The sequence below is a fragment of the Gracilinanus agilis genome, chromosome 5 (assembly GCF_016433145.1).
Source record: "Gracilinanus agilis isolate LMUSP501 chromosome 5, AgileGrace, whole genome shotgun sequence".
Taxonomy (NCBI): Eukaryota; Metazoa; Chordata; class Mammalia; order Didelphimorphia; family Didelphidae; genus Gracilinanus; species Gracilinanus agilis.
In genome coordinates this window covers 205066272-205094073 of record NC_058134.1, presented here as the reverse complement: position 1 = coordinate 205094073, position 27802 = coordinate 205066272, and the positions used below count along the sequence as shown (strand labels likewise).

The 27802-nt window shown below is 40.7% G+C and overlaps 2 protein-coding genes across 2 annotated transcripts in view; one reads left to right on the top strand and one right to left on the bottom strand.

Moving 5' to 3' along the window:
* Positions 1-666: 666 nt before the first annotated feature.
* Positions 667-24813, top strand: ITFG2 (integrin alpha FG-GAP repeat containing 2). Its single transcript, XM_044677740.1, has 12 exons — positions 667-762; positions 17268-17363; positions 18004-18045; positions 18169-18340; positions 18839-18978; positions 19090-19243; positions 19614-19709; positions 19911-19964; positions 20057-20148; positions 20719-20836; positions 21790-21963; positions 22055-24813. Exons 1-12 carry the CDS (start codon positions 667-669, stop codon positions 22156-22158), a joined length of 1338 nt encoding a protein of 445 aa, XP_044533675.1. The 3' UTR covers positions 22159-24813.
* A 315-nt stretch (positions 24814-25128) lies between these two features.
* NRIP2 (nuclear receptor interacting protein 2) overlaps positions 25129-27802 on the bottom strand; it is a 12136-nt gene continuing 9462 nt past the window's right edge. The window contains exons 3-6 of the mRNA XM_044678385.1: positions 26452-26534; positions 26180-26301; positions 25891-25943; positions 25129-25544 (exon numbers count right to left, since the gene is read on the bottom strand). Coding sequence (XP_044534320.1) covers positions 25452-25544; positions 25891-25943; positions 26180-26301; positions 26452-26534 — 351 coding nt within the window. The 3' untranslated portion in view covers positions 25129-25451. The remainder of the gene's footprint in view (positions 25545-25890; positions 25944-26179; positions 26302-26451; positions 26535-27802) is intronic.

Below are 27802 nucleotides of genomic sequence, written 5' to 3'. Positions count from 1 at the left end.
TAAAACAGGCCTTGTACAGATTGGCTATGAGGAATAGAGAAGGGGAATCTAGGGCTTACAGTCTCGGTGAAGGGGAAGGTGGTGGGGTCCTTAAGAGTAACATGGCAGCTGAGAGAGGAAAAGAGGAGAAGGGGGAGAAATTAAAGACTTCTAAAAGTCAGTTTTGGACAGTTTTTGCGTTTAAGATATCTATAGGACTTCCAGTTCCGAGAAATAATAGATGTTAAATTAATGCTGGTGGATGAGGGCGATGATGCACATTAAAAACTTTGAAAATCTTTAAATAGGCGCTATACAAATGTCAATTATTGGTAGTTGGTATGGACGAAGAAACAGGCCCAAAGAGGGGAGGTGATTTATTCAGAGTCCCGCAGCCAATGAACCGGCGGAGCCTGGGTTCAGGATAGATTCGTGACTCCCAGCCCACAACTCAGACAGACCAGAGCCCGCAGCAGCCATAGAGCTGGGAGGGCCCCGAATGCCTAGACCTCCCCATTCTCTATGGTTGAAAAGGTGGCGAACAGAGAACAAGGTAATGATGTCACCCGCCCTATGTCCCACCCCCGTCCCGCCCCCCCTCAGACGACTTCCGCTCCACTAGAAGGTGGAAGGAGAGTGTGAGGACCGAGAGGAGGGTATCTAGCGCCCTTGGCTGCAGAGAGCGTGATGCGATCGGTCAGCTACGTGCAGCGAGTAACCCTGGAGTTTAGCGGAAGCCTTTTCCCGCACGCGATTTGCCTCGGCGACGTAGACAACGATGGGGTACATGGCAGCGCATGCGCGTACCGAAGGAAGTGGACGGATGGGTGACGTGTGCAGGGAGGAGAGCGGGAGGGGGAAGGGAAGTATGGGCCTTGGGAAGCATGCTTGGGAGGTTGTGCGCATGCACCATTCACTCGTGTTGCATCGCGGGGCGGAAGTGACTGAATTGTGATACCTAGACGCCCATCCCCCGCCTCTCGACCCGCGGCTGCTTTGTGAGGGACTTTACTTTCTGCTTTCAGTCGTTGCAGGTTCTCTAGATGCGATAGAGACTTCTGTATCTTGTATTTTTATATTTTTATATCTTTTATCTGCTTCCACGCAGGAGAGTAGTAAAGTAATAGGTAATAATAATATAACTAATACGTTAATATGGACTATGTAGTTTTACGTAGTATAATACGTAAACATAATACGTAATATGTTACGTACGTGTGTTCTATAAATACGTAAGTATATAATTATATGTAAACATAAAATTAAAGGTATTATGTAAATGTCTAATAAACACGTAAATATATAATAATAAGCAGTAGTGCATACTAAGTGTGCTGAATGCACATGACTGAAGGAGTCTGGAGAGTCCCGGAAGACTTCTGAAGGAGGTGGAATATAATTTTGGCTTTAAAAGATAGACAATACATAGACCCAGAAGAGGATGAAGGCCTGTTACTGGAAGACCAGAGTTCAAATCTAGTTAAAGTTACTTCCAAACTTTATGACCCAGGCCAAGTCACTTCACTTCTCATCCTCAGTTTCCTCATTTGCAAAATGAGGATAATAATGGCATCCACCTAACTAGGTTATTGGAGGATTTCAATTCAATAAACTTTCATTAACTGCCTATTATGTATCCCCAGGCACTGGGCTAAGTGATAAGATAAAAAGGATTAAAAGAAAGAGACTCTACCCCTCAAGGAACTTAGTCTTAGATAATATTTATGAATAGTTTGCAAACTTTAAAGTTATTTTATGTGTATGTATGCATACACACACACACACACACATATATATATATATATATATACACACACACACACACACTAGCTCTCATTATTCATAGCTTCATAGGATTGGGGAGACATCTTTTATAGTGGAAAAGTACTATGTTCAAATTCTAAGTCAGTTTATCTGTAGTCACTTCCTTCAGGCCCATTTCAAAAATGAGGGAGTTGGACCCTAAAGACCCATCTGATCCCTTCATTTTTATAGGTGAAGTGAAATGACCTTCCCACAGTAAAATCTAGTAAATAGAAGAATCAGGACACAAACCCAGCTTCTCAGACTCCAAATAAATCTAGCACCCTGTGTTTCTGTTTCACTATGCTATACTGAATTATTCCTCTTCCCTTCCTTCAATCTATTGGCTTCCCTGGCTTATTTCAAGACTCAGATGAAATCTTTTTTCCTACAAGAATTCTTTCCAGTTCCCTCTCCCACTTTCCTCTACCTTACCTTTGAGGTTGCATCTACTTTATATCAAATTAAATTTAATAATAATTAATTACTACATTATTTATATATAATGGTTTGCATGTTGTTTTCCCCCTTTAAAATATGAGCTTCTTTGGGGAGGGACCATGTTTTTTGTTTTTCCTGTATTCCTCACTTTAGAACACGCCCTGGCACATAGCGAGCGCTGAATAGATATTTGTTGACTGTGAGCAGAGAGGTATGAGCAGTTTATTTGGGGGAGAGGATCATCCAATTTGAGCTGGATCATTGAATGTGCTAGGTGTTCAGTCTTCTTCCATTCAGAAAGCCAAGATTCAGGCTTATACTCTAGCAGATTGCCCTCAAAAACCACACAGCGTGGGAGAAGAGGAGAGCTTTGAAAATTGGGGGGCAATAGGATTAAGGACTTCTTTAGTGTTGCCAGTTTGTTTTCCTTTTGAGGTTATTTAAAGTGCCTTTGACTTTAAAAAATAATTCTTAATAAAGCACAGCTTGTGAGTTGTGTCCTCTTTTGTACTTTTATATTGATAAATTATATTAAATGAGTTTATATATTTTATAATATAATTTATGGTAAATTATATTAATATTAGAGAAACTTATTGGTGATTATGTTGGCCACAGTTGTGTCTGGGGCAAAAAATGAAGGCATTCTTCTGAAGGAATCAGTGAAGACTTTGAAACCATTTTGCATCTATTGTCATCTCTAGTACAAGAGACCAGTGGAAGGGTGCTTCTGAGATCCATTGTGAATTTACCCATGACACAGAAGAGAAGACTAGTAGAAAGTGAATCTCCCCGCTTGGGAGCCTGTTCACCACTTGAGGGTGCCAGACACACAACTCATGGAATTAGAACACAAAACATACCTTTTCCCTTGCATCCCTTTAGCCACTGTTCTTCCCTTCCCCCACAATGATCTTGGCAAAGAGGATTAGCAGTTGAAAGCCATCCTGGAGGTAGGCTTTATTTTTTTTATTCTGAACTAAACAAACTCCAAATAAAATGAGCATTCCCATATATATATATATACACATATATATATATATAGTAGAGCTTTAAAAATTTATAATAAATTCAGTATGTAACTTTAAAACTTGTCCTACTTGTATATGATTCTCCCTGGCCTTTCTTTTGTTCTAGTTTAAGGAAAGAAGCCTAAGTACCCTTCTCCCTGTGATCTTGCCTCCTCCCCACAGTTGGAAAGAAAAATCCTTGTAATCAAACAAAACCAGTTCCTACATTGTTCATGTCCAAAAATGTTATCTCATTCTGCTTTGTTCTTACATCTCTCAAAGTTGTATATCTTAATATTGTTGAAATTGTATGAATTCTTTTGGTTCTGCTCACTTTGCATCAGTTCCTTCAAGTCTTTTCCCTAGATTTCTCTAAAACTTTGTTTCTTAAAGGACAGTAATAATATTCTATCATTTTCATATGCTATAATTTGTTCAGATACCTCCTAATTTATGGATACCTCTTTGGTTTCCTGTTCTTTGCTATCACAGAGCATTTTTTTTTTAAACCCTTGTACTTCGGTGTTATTGTCTCATAGGTGGAAGTGGTAAGGGTGGGCAATGGGGGTCAAGTGACTTGCCCAGGGTCACACAGCTGGGAAGTGGCCGAGGCCGGGTTTGAACCCAGGACCTCCTATCTCTAGGCCTGGCTCTCAATCCACTGAGCTACCCAGCTGCCCCCTATCACAGAGCATCTTTAAACGTCTAGGTCTTTTTCCTTTTTGATCACTTTAACATGTAGACCCAGCAGTGGTATCTCTAGGTCTAAGGGTATATACACAGTTTAATAACTTTTTGAACATAGCTGGAAAATGTTTTTCAGAAGAGCTTGAGCAAATCACAACTTGAACAACAGAACATTCATGTATCTGTTTTTCCATTGCCCAGCCAACATTTCTAATTTTCCCTTTTTGTCATCTTTACCAGTCTGATAGATGTGAGATAGAACTTTGAAGTTGCTTTAATTTGCATTTCTATGAATTATTTGTTATTTGGAAATTTTTTCATGCAGTTTTTAGATAACTGATGATTCTCATATCTGTTATTATCCAGTTTATCCAGCACTAACTTCCAGACCCACAAGACATTTCAAACTGGATATCCCACAGTCATCTTATACTCAACATGAGCAAAACTGAACTAATTATCTTTCTTCTCAAGCCCTCCCCCTTTATCTTTCCTCTTACTATGCAGGGCACCAGCATTCTCTCTGTTCCCTGGGTTCACAACCTAGCTGTCACCTTCCACTAGTAACTCCTTTACATGTCCAAACTGTGGCCAAGTCCTGTCCATTCGACTTTTTGCAACATCTCTGGTATATGTATGGTTCCCCCCCCACCACCTCCCATTTCTCCTCTGACCTGGTACTTCTTGGTACCGCATCCACACACACTTGTGCTATTGTAACAACTTGTCGGTCCATTTCTACTTTGAGTTTCTCCCCACTCTCAGTCCATCTTCCACTCAGCTGTCAGTTTTCTTCCTAAAGCACAGATCCAACAATGTCGTTCCTTATTTAGTAAACTCCAATGGCTTTCTTCTCTTTGGCATTCAAAGCCTTCCTAACCTGCCCCCTTCCTACTTTTTCTTATCTTCTCGCCACAAAGTTCTCTGTAATCCAGTGACACTGGCCTCCTGGCTTTTTCTCAAACAGGATAACCCTTGTCCTAATTTAGGGCGTTTTCACTTATTGTCCCCCATGTCTGGAATATGTTCAATTTTCATCTTTGCCTCTCGACCTTCCCTATTTCTTTCAAGTCCCAGATAAAATCTTTTCTCCAAGAAGCCTTTCCCATCCCCTCTTAATGCTAGTTCTTTCCCTCTATCTTCACCTCATCCTTTATATATTTTTTGTTCTCTGTATACATATTTTTACATGTCAGTTATTTTGTTCTGCATATATATTTATATGTTTATACACATTTTACATGTGAACTCCTTGAGTGTTAGGATTGTTTGGTTTTGGGGGGGTATATTTTGTTTGTTTTTGTTTTTATCCCCAGGGCATAGCCTCCCACTAGAAGTACTTAATCAATTCAGGTTGCTTTGACTTTCAGGTATCTCCTCTTTTTTCTATCCCAGAGATCCATTTGATGTGAATTTTTATGTTTAATTCATGTACCCATTGGGAGCATATTGCATTATATGGTGTAATGTGTTGTTCTGAAATTAATTTCTGGTTGACTGCTTTTTAGTTTTCCCAACAGCTTTTTTTATTGAATCCAGTAGCTGAGGTTTTTAGTTTAAAACAATAGAATACTAACTTTTATTTGCTTCTGTTTATAGTATACCTCATCTGTTCCACTGACTTTTCTATTTTAACCATTACTAAATCCTTTTGTTGATTACTGCTTGAGATCTGGTACAGCTAGTCCTCCTTTATTCCTACTTTTTTCATTATTTTCCTTGAGATTCTTTACCTTTTGTCCTGCCGGATAAATTTTGCTATTACTTTTTTCTGCTTTAATAAGATAATCTGTTAGTGATTTGGTTAGAATGGCATTGGATAGGTAATATTGTCATTTTTATTTTATTGACTCAACAAGTAATGGAGATTTCTCCAATTATTTAGCTCTGTATTTCTGTCAAGTATATTTTGTAGTCGCCCAAATATTTCATACATTCTGTAATTGTTTTGAATGAAATATCTCCTTCCATTTATTCCTGCTGGGTTTTGTTGGAAATATAAAGAAATGTTAATGATATGTGTGGGTTTATTTATAAATTGCTGAATGTCTTCATATATCTGTATCTATGTTTTCTGAAACTATTGTTTAATTTTTAGTTGATTCTGTAGAGTTCTCAAAGTTAATCATTAATTATATCATCTATGAAGGCTGATAATTCCTCTTTTTTTTTTTTTAAACCCTTATCTTCTGTTTTGGAGTCAATACTGTGTATTGGCTCCAAGGCAGAAGAGTGGTAAGGGTAGGCAATGGGGGTCAAGTGACTTGACCAGGGTCACACAGCTGGGAAGTGTCTGAGGCCAGACTTGAACCTAGGATCTCTCTAGGCCTGGTTCTCAATCCACTGAGCTACCCAGCTGCCCCCAATTCCTCTTTTTTTCCTGAAAGAGTACAGCTAGTGGTCCTGGAGGAGCCAGAACATTGCTGGAGTGTGTCAGGACTTTGCCGTGAGGATACCCACTTCTGTCCTGCTATTCTTTGGGCCCTGTCTTGTTTAGGTCTCAGTTCAGTGTAGATAAGTCCCTCCCCTGACCCTGTGGTTTGCCCATAGTCTGGACGTGTAGAAACCCTTATTCCCATCCTTTAGACCATAGTTCCCTTAAATAAATTTGTTACAAACTCTTGTCATTTGCTTGCTAGTTTCCACAGGCCCCTTGTCTAGATGGTGCAGGGTGACAGTTAGGCCTAACAGTCACTTCTGTCAACAGACATTTTCCTTAACAGTTAAACCCAGTCTCCCTAACTTGTTAAGTCCCCATCTTTTGTCATTCCTGTCTCCTACACACCCTTCTGGACCCACATATAATATTTAAGTTAACTCCCCTGGTTTTCCCCATAAGAGTTCCTATCTTTGCATTAAAGATATATAATAATAGAATTAATTGCTTTTTAAAAATATGATAAAATTACTTGTAATTGTAAAATGGTAAAGTACCATCTAGTTCTGGAGTCTTTTTCTTTGACATGTCATATATGACTTCTTTAATTTCTTTTCATTTCTTTCCTTTTTGAAATTAGGCTATTTAAGGTCTCTAATTTCTTGTTCTTTTAATCTAGAAATTTTATATTTTTTGTATATGCTCATCNCCACAGTAAAATCTAGTAAATAGAAGAATCAGGACACAAACCCAGCTTCTCAGACTCCAAATAAATCTAGCACCCTGTGTTTCTGTTTCACTATGCTATACTGAATTATTCCTCTTCCCTTCCTTCAATCTATTGGCTTCCCTGGCTTATTTCAAGACTCAGATGAAATCTTTTTTCCTACAAGAATTCTTTCCAGTTCCCTCTCCCACTTTCCTCTACCTTACCTTTGAGGTTGCATCTACTTTATATCAAATTAAATTTAATAATAATTAATTACTACATTATTTATATATAATGGTTTGCATGTTGTTTTCCCCCTTTAAAATATGAGCTTCTTTGGGGAGGGACCATGTTTTTTGTTTTTCCTGTATTCCTCACTTTAGAACACGCCCTGGCACATAGCGAGCGCTGAATAGATATTTGTTGACTGTGAGCAGAGAGGTATGAGCAGTTTATTTGGGGGAGAGGATCATCCAATTTGAGCTGGATCATTGAATGTGCTAGGTGTTCAGTCTTCTTCCATTCAGAAAGCCAAGATTCAGGCTTATACTCTAGCAGATTGCCCTCAAAAACCACACAGCGTGGGAGAAGAGGAGAGCTTTGAAAATTGGGGGGCAATAGGATTAAGGACTTCTTTAGTGTTGCCAGTTTGTTTTCCTTTTGAGGTTATTTAAAGTGCCTTTGACTTTAAAAAATAATTCTTAATAAAGCACAGCTTGTGAGTTGTGTCCTCTTTTGTACTTTTATATTGATAAATTATATTAAATGAGTTTATATATTTTATAATATAATTTATGGTAAATTATATTAATATTAGAGAAACTTATTGGTGATTATGTTGGCCACAGTTGTGTCTGGGGCAAAAAATGAAGGCATTCTTCTGAAGGAATCAGTGAAGACTTTGAAACCATTTTGCATCTATTGTCATCTCTAGTACAAGAGACCAGTGGAAGGGTGCTTCTGAGATCCATTGTGAATTTACCCATGACACAGAAGAGAAGACTAGTAGAAAGTGAATCTCCCCGCTTGGGAGCCTGTTCACCACTTGAGGGTGCCAGACACACAACTCATGGAATTAGAACACAAAACATACCTTTTCCCTTGCATCCCTTTAGCCACTGTTCTTCCCTTCCCCCACAATGATCTTGGCAAAGAGGATTAGCAGTTGAAAGCCATCCTGGAGGTAGGCTTTATTTTTTTATTCTGAACTAAACAAACTCCAAATAAAATGAGCATTCCCATATATATATATATACACATATATATATATATAGTAGAGCTTTAAAAATTTATAATAAATTCAGTATGTAACTTTAAAACTTGTCCTACTTGTATATGATTCTCCCTGGCCTTTCTTTTGTTCTAGTTTAAGGAAAGAAGCCTAAGTACCCTTCTCCCTGTGATCTTGCCTCCTCCCCACAGTTGGAAAGAAAAATCCTTGTAATCAAACAAAACCAGTTCCTACATTGTTCATGTCCAAAAATGTTATCTCATTCTGCTTTGTTCTTACATCTCTCAAAGTTGTATATCTTAATATTGTTGAAATTGTATGAATTCTTTTGGTTCTGCTCACTTTGCATCAGTTCCTTCAAGTCTTTTCCCTAGATTTCTCTAAAACTTTGTTTCTTAAAGGACAGTAATAATATTCTATCATTTTCATATGCTATAATTTGTTCAGATACCTCCTAATTTATGGATACCTCTTTGGTTTCCTGTTCTTTGCTATCACAGAGCATTTTTTTTTTAAACCCTTGTACTTCGGTGTTATTGTCTCATAGGTGGAAGTGGTAAGGGTGGGCAATGGGGGTCAAGTGACTTGCCCAGGGTCACACAGCTGGGAAGTGGCCGAGGCCGGGTTTGAACCCAGGACCTCCTGTCTCTAGGCCTGGCTCTCAATCCACTGAGCTACCCAGCTGCCCCCTATCACAGAGCATCTTTAAACGTCTAGGTCTTTTTCCTTTTTGATCACTTTAACATGTAGACCCAGCAGTGGTATCTCTAGGTCTAAGGGTATATACACAGTTTAATAACTTTTTGAACATAGCTGGAAAATGTTTTTCAGAAGAGCTTGAGCAAATCACAACTTGAACAACAGAACATTCATGTATCTGTTTTTCCATTGCCCAGCCAACATTTCTAATTTTCCCTTTTTGTCATCTTTACCAGTCTGATAGATGTGAGATAGAACTTTGAAGTTGCTTTAATTTGCATTTCTATGAATTATTTGTTATTTGGAAATTTTTTCATGCAGTTTTTAGATAACTGATGATTCTCATATCTGTTATTATCCAGTTTATCCAGCACTAACTTCCAGACCCACAAGACATTTCAAACTGGATATCCCACAGTCATCTTATACTCAACATGAGCAAAACTGAACTAATTATCTTTCTTCTCAAGCCCTCCCCCTTTATCTTTCCTCTTACTATGCAGGGCACCAGCATTCTCTCTGTTCCCTGGGTTCACAACCTAGCTGTCACCTTCCACTAGTAACTCCTTCACATGTCCAAACTGTGGCCAAGTCCTGTCCATTCGACTTTTTGCAACATCTCTGGTATATGTATGGTTCCCCCACCACCACCTCCCATTTCTCCTCTGACCTGGTACTTCTTGGTACCGCATCCACACACACTTGTGCTATTGTAACAACTTGTCGGTCCATTTCTACTTTGAGTTTCTCCCCACTCTCAGTCCATCTTCCACTCAGCTGTCAGTTTTCTTCCTAAAGCACAGATCCAACAATGTCGTTCCTTATTTAGTAAACTCCAATGGCTTTCTTCTCTTTGGCATTCAAAGCCTTCCTAACCTGCCCCCTTCCTACTTTTTCTTATCTTCTCGCCACAAAGTTCTCTGTAATCCAGTGACACTGGCCTCCTGGCTTTTTCTCAAACAGGATAACCCTTGTCCTAATTTAGGGCGTTTTCACTTATTGTCCCCCATGTCTGGAATATGTTCAATTTTCATCTTTGCCTCTCGACCTTCCCTATTTCTTTCAAGTCCCAGATAAAATCTTTTCTCCAAGAAGCCTTTCCCATCCCCTCTTAATGCTAGTTCTTTCCCTCTATCTTCACCTCATCCTTTATATATTTTTTGTTCTCTGTATACATATTTTTACATGTCAGTTATTTTGTTCTGCATATATATTTATATGTTTATACACATTTTACATGTGAACTCCTTGAGTGTTAGGATTGTTTGGTTTTGGGGGGGTATATTTTGTTTGTTTTTGTTTTTATCCCCAGGGCATAGCCTCCCACTAGAAGTACTTAATCAATTCAGGTTGCTTTGACTTTCAGGTATCTCCTCTTTTTTCTATCCCAGAGATCCATTTGATGTGAATTTTTATGTTTAATTCATGTACCCATTGGGAGCATATTGCATTATATGGTGTAATGTGTTGTTCTGAAATTAATTTCTGGTTGACTGCTTTTTAGTTTTCCCAACAGCTTTTTTTATTGAATCCAGTAGCTGAGGTTTTTAGTTTAAAACAATAGAATACTAACTTTTATTTGCTTCTGTTTATAGTATACCTCATCTGTTCCACTGACTTTTCTATTTTAACCATTACTAAATCCTTTTGTTGATTACTGCTTGAGATCTGGTACAGCTAGTCCTCCTTTATTCCTACTTTTTTCATTATTTTCCTTGAGATTCTTTACCTTTTGTCCTGCCGGATAAATTTTGCTATTACTTTTTTCTGCTTTAATAAGATAATCTGTTAGTGATTTGGTTAGAATGGCATTGGATAGGTAATATTGTCATTTTTATTTTATTGACTCAACAAGTAATGGAGATTTCTCCAATTATTTAGCTCTGTATTTCTGTCAAGTATATTTTGTAGTCGCCCAAATATTTCATACATTCTGTAATTGTTTTGAATGAAATATCTCCTTCCATTTATTCCTGCTGGGTTTTGTTGGAAATATAAAGAAATGTTAATGATATGTGTGGGTTTATTTATAAATTGCTGAATGTCTTCATATATCTGTATCTATGTTTTCTGAAGCTATTGTTTAATTTTTAGTTGATTCTGTAGAGTTCTCAAAGTTAATCATTAATTATATCATCTATGAAGGCTGATAATTCCTCTTTTTTTTTTTTTAAACCCTTATCTTCTGTTTTGGAGTCAATACTGTGTATTGGCTCCAAGGCAGAAGAGTGGTAAGGGTAGGCAATGGGGGTCAAGTGACTTGACCAGGGTCACACAGCTGGGAAGTGTCTGAGGCCAGACTTGAACCTAGGATCTCTCTAGGCCTGGTTCTCAATCCACTGAGCTACCCAGCTGCCCCCAATTCCTCTTTTTTTCCTGAAAGAGTACAGCTAGTGGTCCTGGAGGAGCCAGAACATTGCTGGAGTGTGTCAGGACTTTGCTGTGAGGATACCCACTTCTGTCCTGCTATTCTTTGGGCCCTGTCTTGTTTAGGTCTCAGTTCAGTGTAGATAAGTCCCTCCCCTGACCCTGTGGTTTGCCCATAGTCTGGACGTGTAGAAACCCTTATTCCCATCCTTTAGACCATAGTTCCCTTAAATAAATTTGTTACAAACTCTTGTCATTTGCTTGCTAGTTTCCACAGGCCCCTTGTCTAGATGGTGCAGGGTGACAGTTAGGCCTAACAGTCACTTCTGTCAACAGACATTTTCCTTAACAGTTAAACCCAGTCTCCCTAACTTGTTAAGTCCCCATCTTTTGTCATTCCTGTCTCCTACACACCCTTCTGGACCCACATATAATATTTAAGTTAACTCCCCTGGTTTTCCCCATAAGAGTTCCTATCTTTGCATTAAAGATATATAATAATAGAATTAATTGCTTTTTAAAAATATGATAAAATTACTTGTAATTGTAAAATGGTAAAGTACCATCTAGTTCTGGAGTCTTTTTCTTTGACATGTCATATATGACTTCTTTAATTTCTTTTCATTTCTTTCCTTTTTGAAATTAGGCTATTTAAGGTCTCTAATTTCTTGTTCTTTTAATCTAGAAATTTTATATTTTTTGTATATGCTCATCCATTTCAATTAGCTTGTTGGTTTTATTAAAATAGAGTTCAGTAGAATACTTTCTAATAATTAAAATTTTTTTTTATTTGTTGTGAACTTGTTTTCATTTTTGATACTGGTAACTTGTTTTTCCTCTTTATTCTTTTTAATGTTTGTTACTTTTTCCCTGACTAGAATATAAATACTTCATTCTTGAGTAGTCCCTTTCAATTGCACAAATGTATTTACCTTTTAATATTTCTCTGACTCATATCTTTGCATTTCAAAGTTATTATTCATCTCTAGTAGAATTATAATCAGTTTTGCAGGACAAGTCATTCTTCATTGTATACCTACATTTTTTGCCTTTTGGAATATTGTATTTCAAATTTTCCTCTCCTTTTTAGAAATATCTGCCAGATCTCATGTAATCTTGCCTATAGCTCCTTAGTTTGAATTCTTTCTTTCTGGATGCGTCAAAATTTTTTCTTTGACCTTCTGGAATCCTGAGTTATGATTGTGTGTTGCTGGGAGTTTTGTTCAGGAGTTTCTTTCAGTTGATAACCCAAGGATTAATAAAAAAACATTTTTTTACCAGTTCCATAAAAAACAATTTTTAACATGTTTTCCAAAATTATAAGACCCCAAATGTCTCTTTTTCTTCCGTTCTCCCTCTCTGAGATGATAAGCAATTTGATCTGGGTTATATGTATGATCATGTAAAAGATAGTTTCGTATTGGTCATGTTGTGAGAGAATACTTATAAAACCAAAAAACCCAAATAAAATGAAAAATAGCATGCTTTGATCCGCATTCAGACTCTGCTCTTTCTCTAGAGTTGGTTAGCACTTTTCATCATAAGTGTTTCAGAATTGTCTTTGATCATTGTATCTCTGAGCATAGTTAAGTCTTTCACGGCTGGTCATTGTACAATATTGCCATTGTTGTGTACAATGTTTTCCTAGTTATTCTCACTTCACTGTTCATCAATTTATGTAGGCTTTTCCAGGTTTTTCTGAGGTCATCCTGCTCATTATTTCTTAAAGCAAAATAGTATTCTATGACAATCAGATACTATATTTTTTTCAGTCATTCCCCATTGATTCTAATCCCCTCAGTTTTTAATTCTTTGCCACTACAAAAAGAGCTGTTTACATTTTTTTTTTTTTTTTACAAATGAGGCCTTTTTCTTTTTGGGGGGAGGGGAGGGAACAGGGGATACGGAATTAGTAGTGGTTTTACTGAATCAAAGAGTATACATAGTTCTAGTTGGCCAGAGGATTCTTACTATTTCACTAGATCTGGACATTCATAAGTTTTTGAAATTTATCTAGACCTTTTTTTTTTTTTTTTTTTTTTGGTCCAGTGATTCTTAGAGACATAGCTTTCCTTGACCTGTTTTCCAAGTCAGTTCTGTTCAATATAAGGTACCATATATTTTCATTTTTTTAATAACTTTAAAAAATTTTTATTTTCAGTTATAAATTTGCTCCCTCCCATCCATGCCATATATTTTCTTATATTTTCAAAGACTTTGGGCTTTTTTTTTTTTTTAGAATAATCATTAACTTTTGTTTGGCACAGTCTGATTTTCAGAATCTATTATTAGGATAAAGTTTTGTACCACTTATATTAAGCTATTAATTCTACTTCTATTTCAGCTGGGTGGTGGTGCATGGATGGATAGCTAGTCATGAAATCAGGAAGATCTGAGTTCAGATCTGTCCATAGAAACTTAATATCTGTGTCTTTTAACAAGTTACTCTCTGCCTCATTTTCCTCAACTGTAAAATGTGCATAATAATAACACCTACCTTTGGGGTTGTTGTGAGATCAGATGAAATAATATTTGTAAAGAACTTAGCACAGTTCCTGGTACTTGGTAGCTGCTATACAAATCCTAGCTCTCATTATCATTATTATTTACTTCTCCAAATTCTTCTAGAATTTTTGCTTCATTGATGTGATTTTTAAAACTCTTGTTTATCATTTCTTCTGAGAATTCTATTTGACCTTATGGTCTTTGACACTGAAGATGTAGAATGATTCTCTTTCTGACTTGATGTCTTGGCTATCCTCCCCTCCCCCCCATATTTTTTGTTTGTTTATTTGTTTACTAAGGCTACTCCTGTAGCCTTATTTCCTGAGTCATAGCTTTATTTTAGGGCTGGGCTCTGCATAATTTAGGAGAAAATCTCAGATCTTTTGATTCTAGATTTAATAACTCTGCTGTCCTGCAGCTGCTTTTTTCCAGCTATTGAGTACTCTTCCCCTCCTTGCCAAACTTGGGCCAGAAAGCTGTAAACTTTCAGCATTCCCCAAATGGTTAGGATTAGAGTGAAGTCTGATTGCAGCCCTCCTAGGCTGAACTTTGCCAGCTCCCAACCCTATTTTGGGTCTGGGTGACACAGCTGCAGATTTGCCCATGGTTAGAGCTCCAGTAAACAGCTGCGAGCCACACACCCAGTCAGCTAGTTAGAAGTCTGTACAGGCTCAGAGCTGCAAAAGTTATTTAGCCTGTTGGCCCCCAGCCTGACTTTGTGCTCTGAATTCAAGATGCTGCCCTGAGGTCAGAGTGACAGAGCTGCTGGCAGACACACAGCCTCTGGCTGGAGCAGTAGTCCTTCCCCTACACAGCTGCAGGCTGTTTGGGAGCAGTGATCTCACTTTGGGGATCAGAGTGGCACAGCTACTTCTTGCTTCTGTTGTTGCTCTCCCGGGTGTGAGCTGCAGGCACTGCTGTCCCGGGTGGAAGCTCATCTGCTTCTTGTCCCAGAACGCACCACCCCAGGCTCCACGCTTCAAGCGACTGGGGCAGCCTTCCTTGTTCATCCCTTTCTTGCCTTCTGCTGTCTTTCTGTGATAACCCGGGTTGGAAAAATAACCCACTGTGGTTTTTCACTGGATTTCCTGATGACTAATAGGTCTGATTGCTCTTTAATCTTTGTTTTGGAGCAGTTGTGCCTCCTTCCTTCTATTAATCATCCTTGCTGTTCCCTATACATTTGCTTCTGTTCTCTACTCCCCTGATTTGATGTGAATTCTGGTGCTGATATCTCCGAAGCTCAATATCTAGAACTGAGATTGAAAGATACATTCCTTTTTTATATTGGAGTAACTGAAAAGAATTGAGGATAAAACTAGGCGATAACTCAGGGGGAGGGACATTGAGGCAGGACCTCCTTGAATTCCAGAATTGAGAAAGTCATAGATTCTTTCCCCATTCCTGACATCCAGCCATCCAACATATGCTTTAGGGAAAATAAAGAAGGCTTTGGGAGACTCAGGTAGTTCTGTTTCTTTAATGAACATTACATTCAGATGGGTGTGCAGCAGTCCTTTTTTTGCATGTATGCATGCATGCATTCATGATACACTTTAAAAACATTTTCCCAATTATATGTAAATACAATTTTAATAATTGTTTTCTGACATTTTACAATTCACTTTCTCTCCCTCCCACCATTTCCCCTTCCCCAAGATGCCAGGTAACTAGATATAGTTTATACATGTGCTATCATGCAATGCATATTCCCATGTTTGTCATATTGTGAAAAAAGACACATATCACTTATACTAGAGAAAATTCACAGAAGAAATAAAGTAAAGAGTGACATGCTTCAATCTGCATTCAGACTTCATCATTTCCTTCTATGGCAGTGAATAGCCTTTCTTTATATAAGTGCATAGCCCTCGGAATTTCCTTGCCACAACTTGTGTGGGATATGATTCCCCAATTGATGGATGTCACTTCGGTTTCCAATGCTTTGTCACCACAAAAAGAGCTGCTATAAATATTTTACAACTAGGTCCTTTTCCTCTATATATCTTTAATTTCTTTGGGCTACAGATCTAGTAAAGGTATTGGTGGGTCAAAGAGTATGCACAATTTGATGGCCCTTTGGACATGGTTCCAAATTTCTTTCCAGGATGTTTGTGTCAGTTCATATTAGCTTTTGTGGAAACAGTAAGAAAGCTGTTCCAGCTGGAATGTTGGATACATAAGGGAAAGTAGTCTGTGATCAGTCTAGAAAGCTAGGGTGGAGCCAAATTACTAAGAACATTTAAAGACACACTAGATCCTTTGTCTGAAATAAATTCCCAGGTCACCTCTGCCTCTTAGAACTCTTAGGTTCCTTCAAATACATCAAGTGTCCCAATTTTCCTATATCCCATCCAACATTTGTAATTTTCTTTTTTTGTCATATAAGGTAGTCTGATAGGTGTGAGGTAGTACCTCAGAGTTGTTTTAATTTGCATTTCTCTAATTAATAGTGATTTGGAGCATTTTTTCACATGACTAATAAGATAGTTTTAATTTCTTCAACTGAGAATTACCTTGTTTGTATACTTTATTTATCAGTTGGGAAATGACTTGTATTTTTTTATAAATTTGATTCAGTTCTTTGTATTTTTCAGAAATGAGGCCCTTGTCAGAGATAACTTGCTGTTAAACTTTGCCCCAGTATTTTTGTTTCCCCTTTAATATTGGTTGCATTATTTTTGTTGGTAGTACTTTAAAAGTAATGATTATGATCATTTAGTTAGTCAGCACTGATTAAAACTCTACTATGTGCCAGACATTGTGCTAAGTGATAGGATACAAAAAGAAGCAAAAGACAGTTCCCGACCTAAGGAACTCACAATCTAATTTGAGAGGCAGCATGTAAACAAATATATATACAAAGCAAGCTACAGGATAAATAAAGTAATTAAAGGGAAAGCACTAGAATCAAGAGAAGTTGGGAAAGGCTTCCTGTAAAAGATAGTTTAGTCAGGCCTTAAAGACAGGAAAGTCAGCAAGCAGAATGAAGGATGTAGAGCATATCAGACATAAGTAGAAACTGCCAGAGAAAATGCCTGGAGCAGAGAGATGGAATGTCTTTATTTGTGAAATAGCTAGAAGGTCAATATCACTGCAGTGAAGAGTATAATTGGGAGAATAAGGTTTAAGACCAGAAAAGTAGAGATTAGTTCATAAAGGATTTTGAACATTTTGTATTTGAACCTGAAGGCAACAGGCAGCCCTAGAGTATATTGAGTGGGGGCGGGGAACGTGGCTGAACTTGCACTTTTGAAAAATCACTGGTAAATGAATGGAGGATGGATTAGAGTGGACAGATCCACCACAAGCTATAATGGTAATTAAAAATCAAAGCTTAATAACTGCATTTGGTAACAGTCCTGGGATTTCCTTGGGATAGAGTACGAAAGGTATAAAATGTGTGGCAATAATTGTTCTCCGTCCCCAGTGACATTTCTCCTCTCTCTTTGTCTGAAGTTGAATGAGCTGGTGGTAGGAGACACTGGTGGGAAGTTGTCAGTCTACAAGAATGATGACACCCGGCCGTGGATCACCTGTTCCTGCCAGGGAATGGTCAGTAGTTTCCTTTAAAGGGGGTATACTGTTTGTCACCTTTATCTTTGACTTTTATAAAAGTTCTCATGGAAACAGCAAGGAAGCTCTTCTGGGTGGAACATGAGGGAGTGTAGTCTGTGATCAGTCTAGAAAGGCAGCGTGGAGCCAGATCGCTAAGGGCATTTAAAGACACACCAGACCCTTTGTCTGAAATACATTCCCAGGTCGCCTCTGCCTCTTAGCATTCTTGGCCTCCTTCGAAGCACAGCTCAGGTCTTCCCATCTGCCCAGGTGTGGGCTGGCTCTGCCTCTCGAAATTACTCTGTGCATCTTTGCCCCCCATGAGAATGCGAGCTCCCATAGGGCAAGGACCGTTTCCTTTTTGTCAGACTGCTGCTGAGCCTGGTGCCCTTCCTGTAGGAGGCATTCCATGTAGGGAGTGCTTAGTGCCTTGGAATAGAGGGAGATGAGCTCTTGTCACTGCAGCCTGTAGCACACTAGCATATCTGCATACACAGAATACACCCATGGACAGGTTCTCAGAGAATGATAAATATGAAGGCTTCTCTTCCTCCCTAGTACATCCCAAAAGGATCAGGAAAAGGGACGCTTCTTTGGCCCCTTGTGGCTCTCTGGACCACGCTCTTTTCTCTTGCAGCTTACCTGTGTTGGGGTCGGAGACGTATGTAACAAGGGAAAGGTAAGCCTTTGGAGTTGCCTCTGACAACTGAGGAAACTCAGTCCTCGTGGTCCTGCCCCACTGAAAGCCGGACCCCCTTACACCGTGACGCCCAGCCCCCTCTCACCCCTGCTCTTCTCTCAGAACCTGGTGGTGGCCGTAAGTGCCGAGGGCTGGTTTCACCTGTTTGACCTGATGCCAGCCAAGGCTCCAGAGGCCTCTGGGCACCACGACGCGCTGGTGGGCGAGGAGCATCGACCGGTCTTCAAGCAGCACATCCCTGCCAACACCAAAGTCATGCTGATCAGCGATATCGGTGGGCCTGGGGGCTTTGCGAGCACCCAGCGGGCAGAGCAGGGGGCAGGGCCCGTGGCAGGGGCAGGAGGGCAGGATGGCCAGGGGAGGCGAGCCGGGCCTTTTTCCTCACACCAGACCTCTAGCGCTGTGAAGGTGGTGCGAGTCCCAGAGGGGCCATAGTGGGCAGCTAGCTAGAACTCGTACCCGGTGTAGGGAGCAGGGGAGAGAAGAGGCGCGAGGGGGCCAGAGGGGAGCTCAGGAGGTTGGGAAAGAAGAAAAAGGCGCCATGAGGGAGTTGGAGGGCTAGGGTGCTTTGGGGTATGGGGGAAGGAAAACCAGACCAGATGGTTTGAGGCTGACGTTATCGGGGGTTGGGGTAGATAAGCTGGCGAGTGTGAAGCTGGAAGTGTCGTGCGATGGGCCTGAGGTGTACGGTGGGAACGAGGCTGCTGGGGGGGGGGCGAGGACGCCGGGGCCTGATCCGAGCCCCAGAGCAGCCCTCTCCTCGCATCCGCAGATGGGGACGGCCGCTGTGAACTCGTGGTGGGCTACACGGACCGGGTGGTCAGGGCCTTCCGATGGGAGGATGCTGGGGACGCCGGGGAGCATGTGACCGGACAACTGGTTGCCCTTAAGAAATGGCTTCTGGAGGGACAGGTGAGCAGGTGGCGCAGAGCCCACGAGGCCAGGCCCTTCGACATGCAGAACGTGCAGAACACCATTTCTTTCCTTCCCAAACCTCTTGCCTCCTTCATCCTCCTCTCACAGGTAGACAACCTGTCCGTGACGCTGGGACCTCAGGGAACCCCTGAACTGATGGTATCCCAGCCAGGCTGTGCTTATGCCATTCTGCTGTGTACCTGGAATAAGGGACCCCTGCCTGTCCCTGAGGAGAGTAAGAGGTGTGATTCGGGGAGCAGAGGTCCCCCCCAGGAAGGGAGGTGGGCCCAAGGACACACAGGGGCGAGAAGGAGTCCCCAGAGCAGGGTCTCTCGGGGAAGGGCTCAGCACAAGCTGAGCACAAGCTCAAAGGCCTCCTCCTCTGGGCCCCAGCTCGGAACCTTTTGCTGGACGGAATCAATTCAGGGAGTCGGGGAACTTTGGTTTCCATTTCTGCAGGAGAGAAACTAAGACGCCCCATTTCCCTCATCCCCAATTACTCCTTTGGCCAATAAGTCAGGAAGGGGACGACTATATAGAATGTCCTGTAATCTCATATTCTTAAAGTCCAGTTTTTTTCCACTCCACCAGCCCACCTCTTCACTAAGCTATCTACCCCTCCACCCACAGAGAGACCACTGCTCTCCGGGATGTCATCCTACACCAGACATCTGGCCGGATCCACAATAAAAATGTCTCTACCCACCTCATTGGCAACATCAGGCACAGTAAGGAAGGAAGAGAGGAAGGGAGGGAAGGGACTGCTCCTGGGATAGGAGAGAGAAGAAAATCCTCTCCTCTGGACCTTTGGCTGCACTCCCTTTGCTGTCTCTACTTCCCCTTCCAGATCTCAGCCATCCACCAGTAGCTTTATGGCTGCTTTCCTCTTCTTTATGTTCCTAGCTGATTCCTTGCTTTGTTATTCCCAGGCCGAAGCGATGACAGCAGTGGCTCGAGTCTCTTTGCCCTCTGCACCCTTGATGGTGAGTGCCCACGCTGCCTTTCTCTGTGGTGGAGCAGGAGGAGAGATCGTGTACCCATTGGCCTCAGAAGGTGTTTTTCCCCCTCTCCGCAGGAACTCTAAAGCTCATGGAGGGAGCAGATAAGCTACTATGGTCAGTACAGGTGGACCACCAACTTTTTGCCCTAGAAAAACTGGATGTTACGGTGAGTAGAAGAATGGGTAGGGAAATAACATTTTTCCTTTCCTGTGGGCTAGTAGGAAGTGGAACTTTTTTATATTGCAGCCAAATTTCTGCCATCCTCACCAAGGCCAGATCTACATAGAAAGGAAATAGCGTCATACATTTAGAGTTAAGCCAAGGTATTTGGAAGTGAACTAAAAACTCCCCTGCCGATCCAGCAGTCTATATTTTTCTGAAATTTGTATCACTTTGATATTTTTTAGAATTAATAATGCTGCTATAGATGATGAGGCAAATATGTGACAGTAAGGACCTACTGAATGTACCTATATTTAGTGTAGGCCTGGCTCCAGGATGTATTACATTTTTTTCCCCACCTATTACTTCTCTATAGATAGAAATATTTCCCCCTAGGGGTACAGGAAGCCTTGATTTCCCTCCAGGTATTCTTTTTTTCTATCTCTTGCAGTGTTTATTTTCTTAAAACAGTTGTCCAAGACCCACTTCATTTTTTTCTAGTTCTCAGTAAGCTTCTTCTTTATAACAATTCCTTCCCATTCTCATATTCTTATCATTCCCTGATTGCTTTTAGGGCAATGGAAGTGAGGAGGTAGTGGCATGTGCCTGGGATGGACAGACATACATCATTGATCACAACCGAACTGTGGCTCGATTCCAGGTTGATGAGAATGTCCGTGCCTTTTGTGCAGGTAACCTTCACTATCTTTCCTTTTATTGTCTAACACTCCATAAGTTTCCCTTCTTGCCTCCAGACAGCGTTTGGTAAGCAAGCTATTGTTTACAAAATGTAATTAGGGTATAATAGAAAACTGGATTTATGGTATTGTGTCACAGATAGTTTTATTCAAGGATGGTAGTCATTCTCCATTTCCATTGAAGAATTAGAATAAGAAGCTACAGTTTGAAGATTAGACAGCAAACATCCAGAAAAACTTCATTACAGAGAAGGTCTACAGAATGACTGACTAAGAAGAATCTTAGAAATCTTCCCTGGATAGCTTTAATAATGGGATATTATCTTACCTCTCTGGGATGGTTTAAGATACTGTCCTGTTTAGACCTAGGGGTTGGAAATGAATCTTCTAAATTATAAATTGTTCTACTTATTTCTAAGTTAAATATCTTGGGAAACGACAGGCCAGTTAAAAACCAATTAGTAAATGGAAGCAATAACTTAAAATAATATATCCTCAGCACATACTCAAGAATATATATTTTAGAGACCTGCAAGACTAAAGATATCTTCCCAGGAAGGGGCTAATGCCATAGAAGAACCTGGTGATCTAAGTGCAAACTGGGAGTTCCTGATTGTATCTTCCAAGTCTAGTCCCTTAGTCTATTCAGGTGCTATCATCTAAGTGGGAAAAGTCTTCAAAAAGCATTTTTTTTTCAGCTGATCTTTTTTTTGCTGTCCAATCTAGACAGGGAGATATTTGCAAATCAGATTCAAATGCTTCATAATAATGTTTTTAGTAATAGCTCAGGAGTAACAGAAAGAAAATAGAGAGCCAGCCGCATCTCTTTGCTCAGTATCCGAGAGAGGATATAAAACTGCCTATTCTAATCCCAAGATCTTGTTCCCTACCTTCTCATTTGTGGGCAGGAAGCGTTAACCTTTTTTTCCTTTACCCTCTACCCTCAGGCCTATATGCCTGCAAAGGAGGTCAGAACAGCCCCTGCTTAGTGTATGTGACCTTCAACCAGAAGATTTATATATACTGGGACGTGCTGCTTGAGCGAATGGAGTCCACCAATCTGGTGAAGGTGCTGGAGGCTGAGCCCGAGTACCGGGGCCTACTACAGGAGCTGGGTGTGGGTGAGTCCTTAAGCAAGCAAGGATGGGAAGTCTGGCTCTCTGGGTGCCCCAGCATGGAGCAGCTTCCTGTCGGTCCTTCTTTTGCCCCCAGATCCTGATGACCTCCCTGCAGTCCGAGGACTGATCCATCAGACACTTTACTATCTGGAAGAATCCCAGCCAGACAATCCTTCAAGCAACCCAGAGCCTTCCTAACCAGGGACGCCTTCCCAGGGGATGAGGGACTTCCTTCCCCAACATGGAGATGATCAGAATAGAGTGATGTGGAGACTTGGCACCACCGTGACAGCAGTTCAACTGTGGCCTTCCCTGGCTTCCTCACCACACCATCAATTCATGGGCTGGATGCTCCATCCTATCCTGAACGATACTTTTTATGTAGTGACTGGGCACAGTATCATTAATGATCATTAGTGGGAATGCATCTTCTTTCTTCTAACACTTTTACAGAGAGTAAGATGTTTCTTATTTATGTTCATCTTTAGAGCATCTCTGATACTTTTCTTCCCACATTACCAAGACAGAGACTTGGGGCAGAGAAGGAAAGAGAGCATATTTGTGGCAGAAAGGTTAGCTGAAAATAGAAAAAATAATTTGACCTGACTCTTACCAGAGTCATGTTCATAGCATCATAGAGGTGGAAGGGACCTCAGCAACCATCTAGTTCTGTCCTCTCATTCTACAGATGAGAGAACTGACATTCAGAGAGTTTTAAGTGATTTGCCCTTGGTCACATGTATTGTTAAGGTTTTTGTCAGGGTTATAGACTTTGCCACTCTTCCCTTCTCCTCCCTCCAAATTCTGTGAGGGGCCATTTGCCTGGAAAATTACCATTTAAAACCTGATGGTGGCTTTTAGTTGAGCAGCAGTTCATCGTAGGAGTCTATTAGAGTCACTTTTTAGGCCTGATTGGGCCTGTCTGCTTTCTTCATTCTCCTTCTGGATTATACTGTTCTCATTAATCAGCCCTATTTATATGAACCAGATGGAATCCAAGTTCCATTCTTTCTCCAGCTCCCAGAGGAGAGAGAAATAATAACAATATGTGGCATTTATGTAGTACTTTAAGGTTTGCACAGTGTTTCATAGGCATTGCCTTAATCATCAGGCTTCTTCTAGCAAAGATAGAGCTAATGGTAAGAGGCAGCCAGAAAAGACTTTACATTAGAGAAATAGGGTTTATTCTAATGTAGAGACTTTTGGACTGGGACCTGACAAAGAGCAGCAAGAAGCAGACAGAGGTAAAGAAACGGGGAGAGACTATGGAAGTAGAGGGCACAGGAAAATTAGATTGAAGGGAATATGAGAGACTTGTTTAGACTAAGAATAAGGCAAGAGCTCTTGGTCTTTTGTTTTGGAGGGTTTGAGGAAAGAGATCAGGAAAGGAGGTATCCCTATTCTAATCCACCTCCATCAAGGCAAGAGAATGGGGAGGGATGGTGGGGGGAGATGATCATAAGAGACTGGAGATCCAGTTCCTACCTAACCTAGCCTGTAAGCTAGAGTCATCTCTTTCCCTGCCCTATGAGTCATGTCTTAGAAGAAGGGAAACAACCAACCAGAAAGGCACACTGGGGCCTGACTTTTTTTCTGCAGAGATCCTCTAAAAGTGAAAGCAAGGGAGATTCTTTTCTTTCTGGGCTCAGCACCCAGCCCGGTAAATGTATTAGGATTCTGGGTAGATGAACTCTAGGCTTAAGGAGGTCAAGATGGAAGGGATAAAGAGTCCTGTGGCAATTAGATGGAACCCCAAGGTTAAAGCTAGGGACTTCTACTCCCATCTCTTGTGCTAAGGAGAGAAATATTCCCCAGAGTAATACCAGGCACTGAACTGTTCAGACCCTTTGCCCCAGTATTCCCACTATTAAGCATAGTCCCTAAGGAAGTTAATAACAGAAAGAAAGCTCCCATACTAACATATAAAATAGTCACATTAGCATTCTGTGGTGGCAAAAAAAGCCAACAGCAAAAAAATTGGAAATAAAATGGTTGCCAATCAATTGGAATTGAAAAGACTGAGTAAGTTGTAGTATTTGAATATAATTGAATGTTGCTTGTATTATATGAAACAGCCAATGTGAAACATTTGAATAAAGTAGAAAGATTTGTGTGAACTAACGAAGAATCAGAAAATAGAACCAAAAGAACCACATACACAGTGACTATAATAATGCAAAGAGAAGTCACACACAAAAAAATTGTGCCAAATAGATTCGTTATAGTAATGAGTTTTGGTGATAAGGAAACATTCTTCCCAACTCTCCATAGAGGAGTAAGAGGCATAGGGTAGAAGATGTTACATAAGCTAGTAGATGGCCAATTTACTGAGTGGATTTTACCTTAAGACTTTTTGTTAAAAGAGGAAGTCCATGGTGGGTATTTGGGGGAGGGAGTATATTAAGAAATGGCTATAGTGTAAAGAACAAAAGCCATTAATAAAAAAACTAACAATTAGGTCTAACACCAGACCTCTTACTGGGCACAAAAATAGTTGAGGGATGAAAAGGTAAAACTACAAGTGAGTTTATACTTCAGAAAAATCTAGGGGCTAGCATAAGATCAATGACAGGCATGGGAGAGGGCAGCAGGGGAAGTGGGTTGGCACTCTAGAAAAACCAACTATTAAAGAGCTGATATACAAGGAGTTGGAAGGGTATCAGAGAGATTGGGAGACCCAGAGTGTCAGAGCAGGCTCCTGTGAATAAACTAAGAGGTGTAACAGTTAGGTCATGGACATTAGGAACAAAAAGATGTGGATATTGAGGCATTAAGGAACAATATTATGTATCGGTGATGGGGACAATTCTGTCAGTACTTCAAATATCAAGTCCTGTGCCCCATGTTGCCTTACTATTCTTTCCAGGACATCGTTGCCCTAGGGCTCTCTCCTTTGTGAAAAGATAAAGAAAGCTATTTGAGCATTAAGGGTATATATAGAAAAAAAGACTTAGTCTGAGAACTGTCTTCTGCAAAAGGGAGGGCATTTCTCCAATTATTATTGACTAGCTATGGCTTTTGAAAGTTTGAATTACTTCCTGGAGAATTTCCATTTCATATGCTTTGAGAATGGTTTTTGTTCTTATTTTTATGTTTGAATCAGATCTTTAGATATGTTATAATCAGATTTTTATTAGAGAAACTTGCCAAAAAGGTTTTTTTCTCAGTTAATATTTTCCTTTTTTATTTGTATAAAAAATTTTCAGCTTTTATAATCAGGACTGTCCATTTTATCTTCTGTAATTCTCTCTAGCCCTTGTTTGGTCATGAATTCTTTCCCAATCCATAATTGCTAATGGTTTTACTTCCTTGCTCCTCCAATCTATTTAGGGTGTGACCCTTCTTGTATAAGTTGGTGAAAGAACAAAGAAGAATACACACGGGCAGATGGAACATGTGAACAAGGGTCTGGGTGGTAGGCAGCATTCCCACTGCCCATGACTCTTTCCTAAGGCATTGCGTTTTCTCCCGGGGATAGACTGTGGTGGTTGTCACTGGCCAGGCTCCTGATGGAAAGGCAGGAATGGTAGTTCTGGGCATGGGGATTTCAGCCGTAGTACACCATGCTCCAGGTCAATACAGCACTATTAGGAAAGAGAATAGGGGTGGAAGTTGAGGCAACACATGAAGAAGTTACAGGGAGTAAGTCCTCATCCATAGACTTCATCCCATAAAACAGTTATATCTAACCTCTATGCATCTACTTTTCTGATCAAGAAGGGAGCCAGGCACCCCTATCTATGTTACTTGAGAGAAAGCAAGCCAGGAAACACTATAGTATCTGAGGAAAGTAAAGCTTAACTTTGAAACTAGAAATTCTGACTCCTGATTTGGGACTTTTCTCACCACCTCCCACATCCCTATTTCTTCTCCCAGGGCATAAACTCAAGCACCAGGAGCTATGGAACAGATCACTCTCTTGTGTCTTACCTTAAGAGATATCAGGGTCTGTAGTCCCAGGCAAAATTCAGGACTCTCATCATCTGTAGGAAGGGGCATAGAAAATGCTGGCAGGCACCCCATGGGTATCAGTGTTTAACTCATTACCCAGGTCTAGAAATGTGATGAAAGAATGGGGATAGTGGGAGTGCAGAGTGCCCTGCTTGTTCTGCTAGGAGGTGGGAAGCATAATTCCTGGTGGGATATTGGGGAGGGGGGCATGGAAAGAGAATGATAGAAGAGGTGAAAAGGCAGAGAAGCTGATAACATCAAAACTTACCAACCACTTGAGCTGAGCATGCCACAGTCTCTTGCCCTAACTGTAGCTCCAGCTGCTCCACATGGGTCAGGGGACCAGGAGCCTTTTTCCCACCTGGGGCTTTTAGGGTCCCCTCCCCTAGCCTGTGGTATAGAAGCAATGGTTATGGCTAGCCCAATTATCAGTCATCCAGCCCTCCCTCTCTCCCTCCCTCCAATCATCTGGTCTGCTGTGAGACTATGGTGTGCCTGCAAGGTGCCCCCCCCCATACCATCAGGGAATCACATTCTTACCCAAGACGACTGAGGCATCTAGCAGAGATTTGGTTGTGCTGGGTTCCTGTATCCACCGCCACTCTTAATACCTGGTCCTGGCACTGGGAAAGAAGAATCCAAATGGATTGAATGAGTTGGAGTCAGTCCCAAGTACTTCCCCTTGCCTTCATTCCACTCTCCCTCCTCTTCATTCCCTGCCAAATCAGTGCCCTTTTTAGAAGAGGATGGAAGAATTTAATTTAATTATTAATTAAAGGGGGAAAAAAGATTAAAATGGGAAAGCCAGGACTGGTACATATAAAGGGGTGGGAAAGGGACAAGGGATAGAATTAAATGCCATCTCATCACAAATTTAGGAATTTCTGAGACAGAAAGTGGGAAGAAGGATATTTAGGAAAATGGAGAAAGGATCTTCATTTGGGAAGAAGAATGAAGTGCTGGGAAAGAAATTTCATTAGGAAGTTCTAAGGTCAGGGAGATACATTTGCAGTTATGAAAGTTCAGTCTCTTACATATATGGGTATCACACATATACATAGTGTATTTTCCTCATTTGCCACAGATACTTCCTGATTTACCCACTATCAGTCACATCCCTCTGCCACCCACTCTTAGCAACCTCTCCTCTGACATTTACTCCATCCAAATTTATGACTCATTATAGATCTTGGTGGCTATTACTTCTAGGCCATCATCATTGTTCTTTCTTGAGTAGTTCAGAACCTGGCTCACTATCTTCCTCTCCACTCCAATTCTTGGACATATATATGTTATTGATGTTCCATTAAATACCTAAACTTCTTTCCTGAATCTACTCAATTCCCTTGACCTACTCCTCTACTTTATCCAGCTATACACAGGATGCCATTATCCACAAAAATGGGTCCCTGGTGTAGAAGTGCAATCCTTTGACTCCTTCTTAATGGATTTCCTATCCTACTCTCTAGAGAAGCTGTTCCAAACCTCTCCTTAAGCCTCCTATACTACTCTTTCCCCTACCTTCACAAAGCTTGCCTGACTTGTGTGTTATTGAGAAAATGGCCATGTCCTGAAAACTCCCCTTTATTTCTTCTACATCTCACAACCCTTTAATACCATCCCTACATTCTTCAACCTCTGATGAAGAGGTGGCTCTTCTCAACAAGACCATTCTCACTACTTGGCAGCTAAGTGACTCAATGCATAAATCACTAGACCTGGAATCAGAAAGATCAGTTGAAACTTCACTCCCCATTGTTATCAATGATTGGGTAATTGCCATGGTGGATGGCATTTTCTTTCCTTCCTTCCTTCCTTCCTTCCTTCCTTCCTTCCTTCCTTCCTTCCTTCCTTCCTTCCTTCCTTCCTTCCTTCCTTCCTTCCTTTCTTT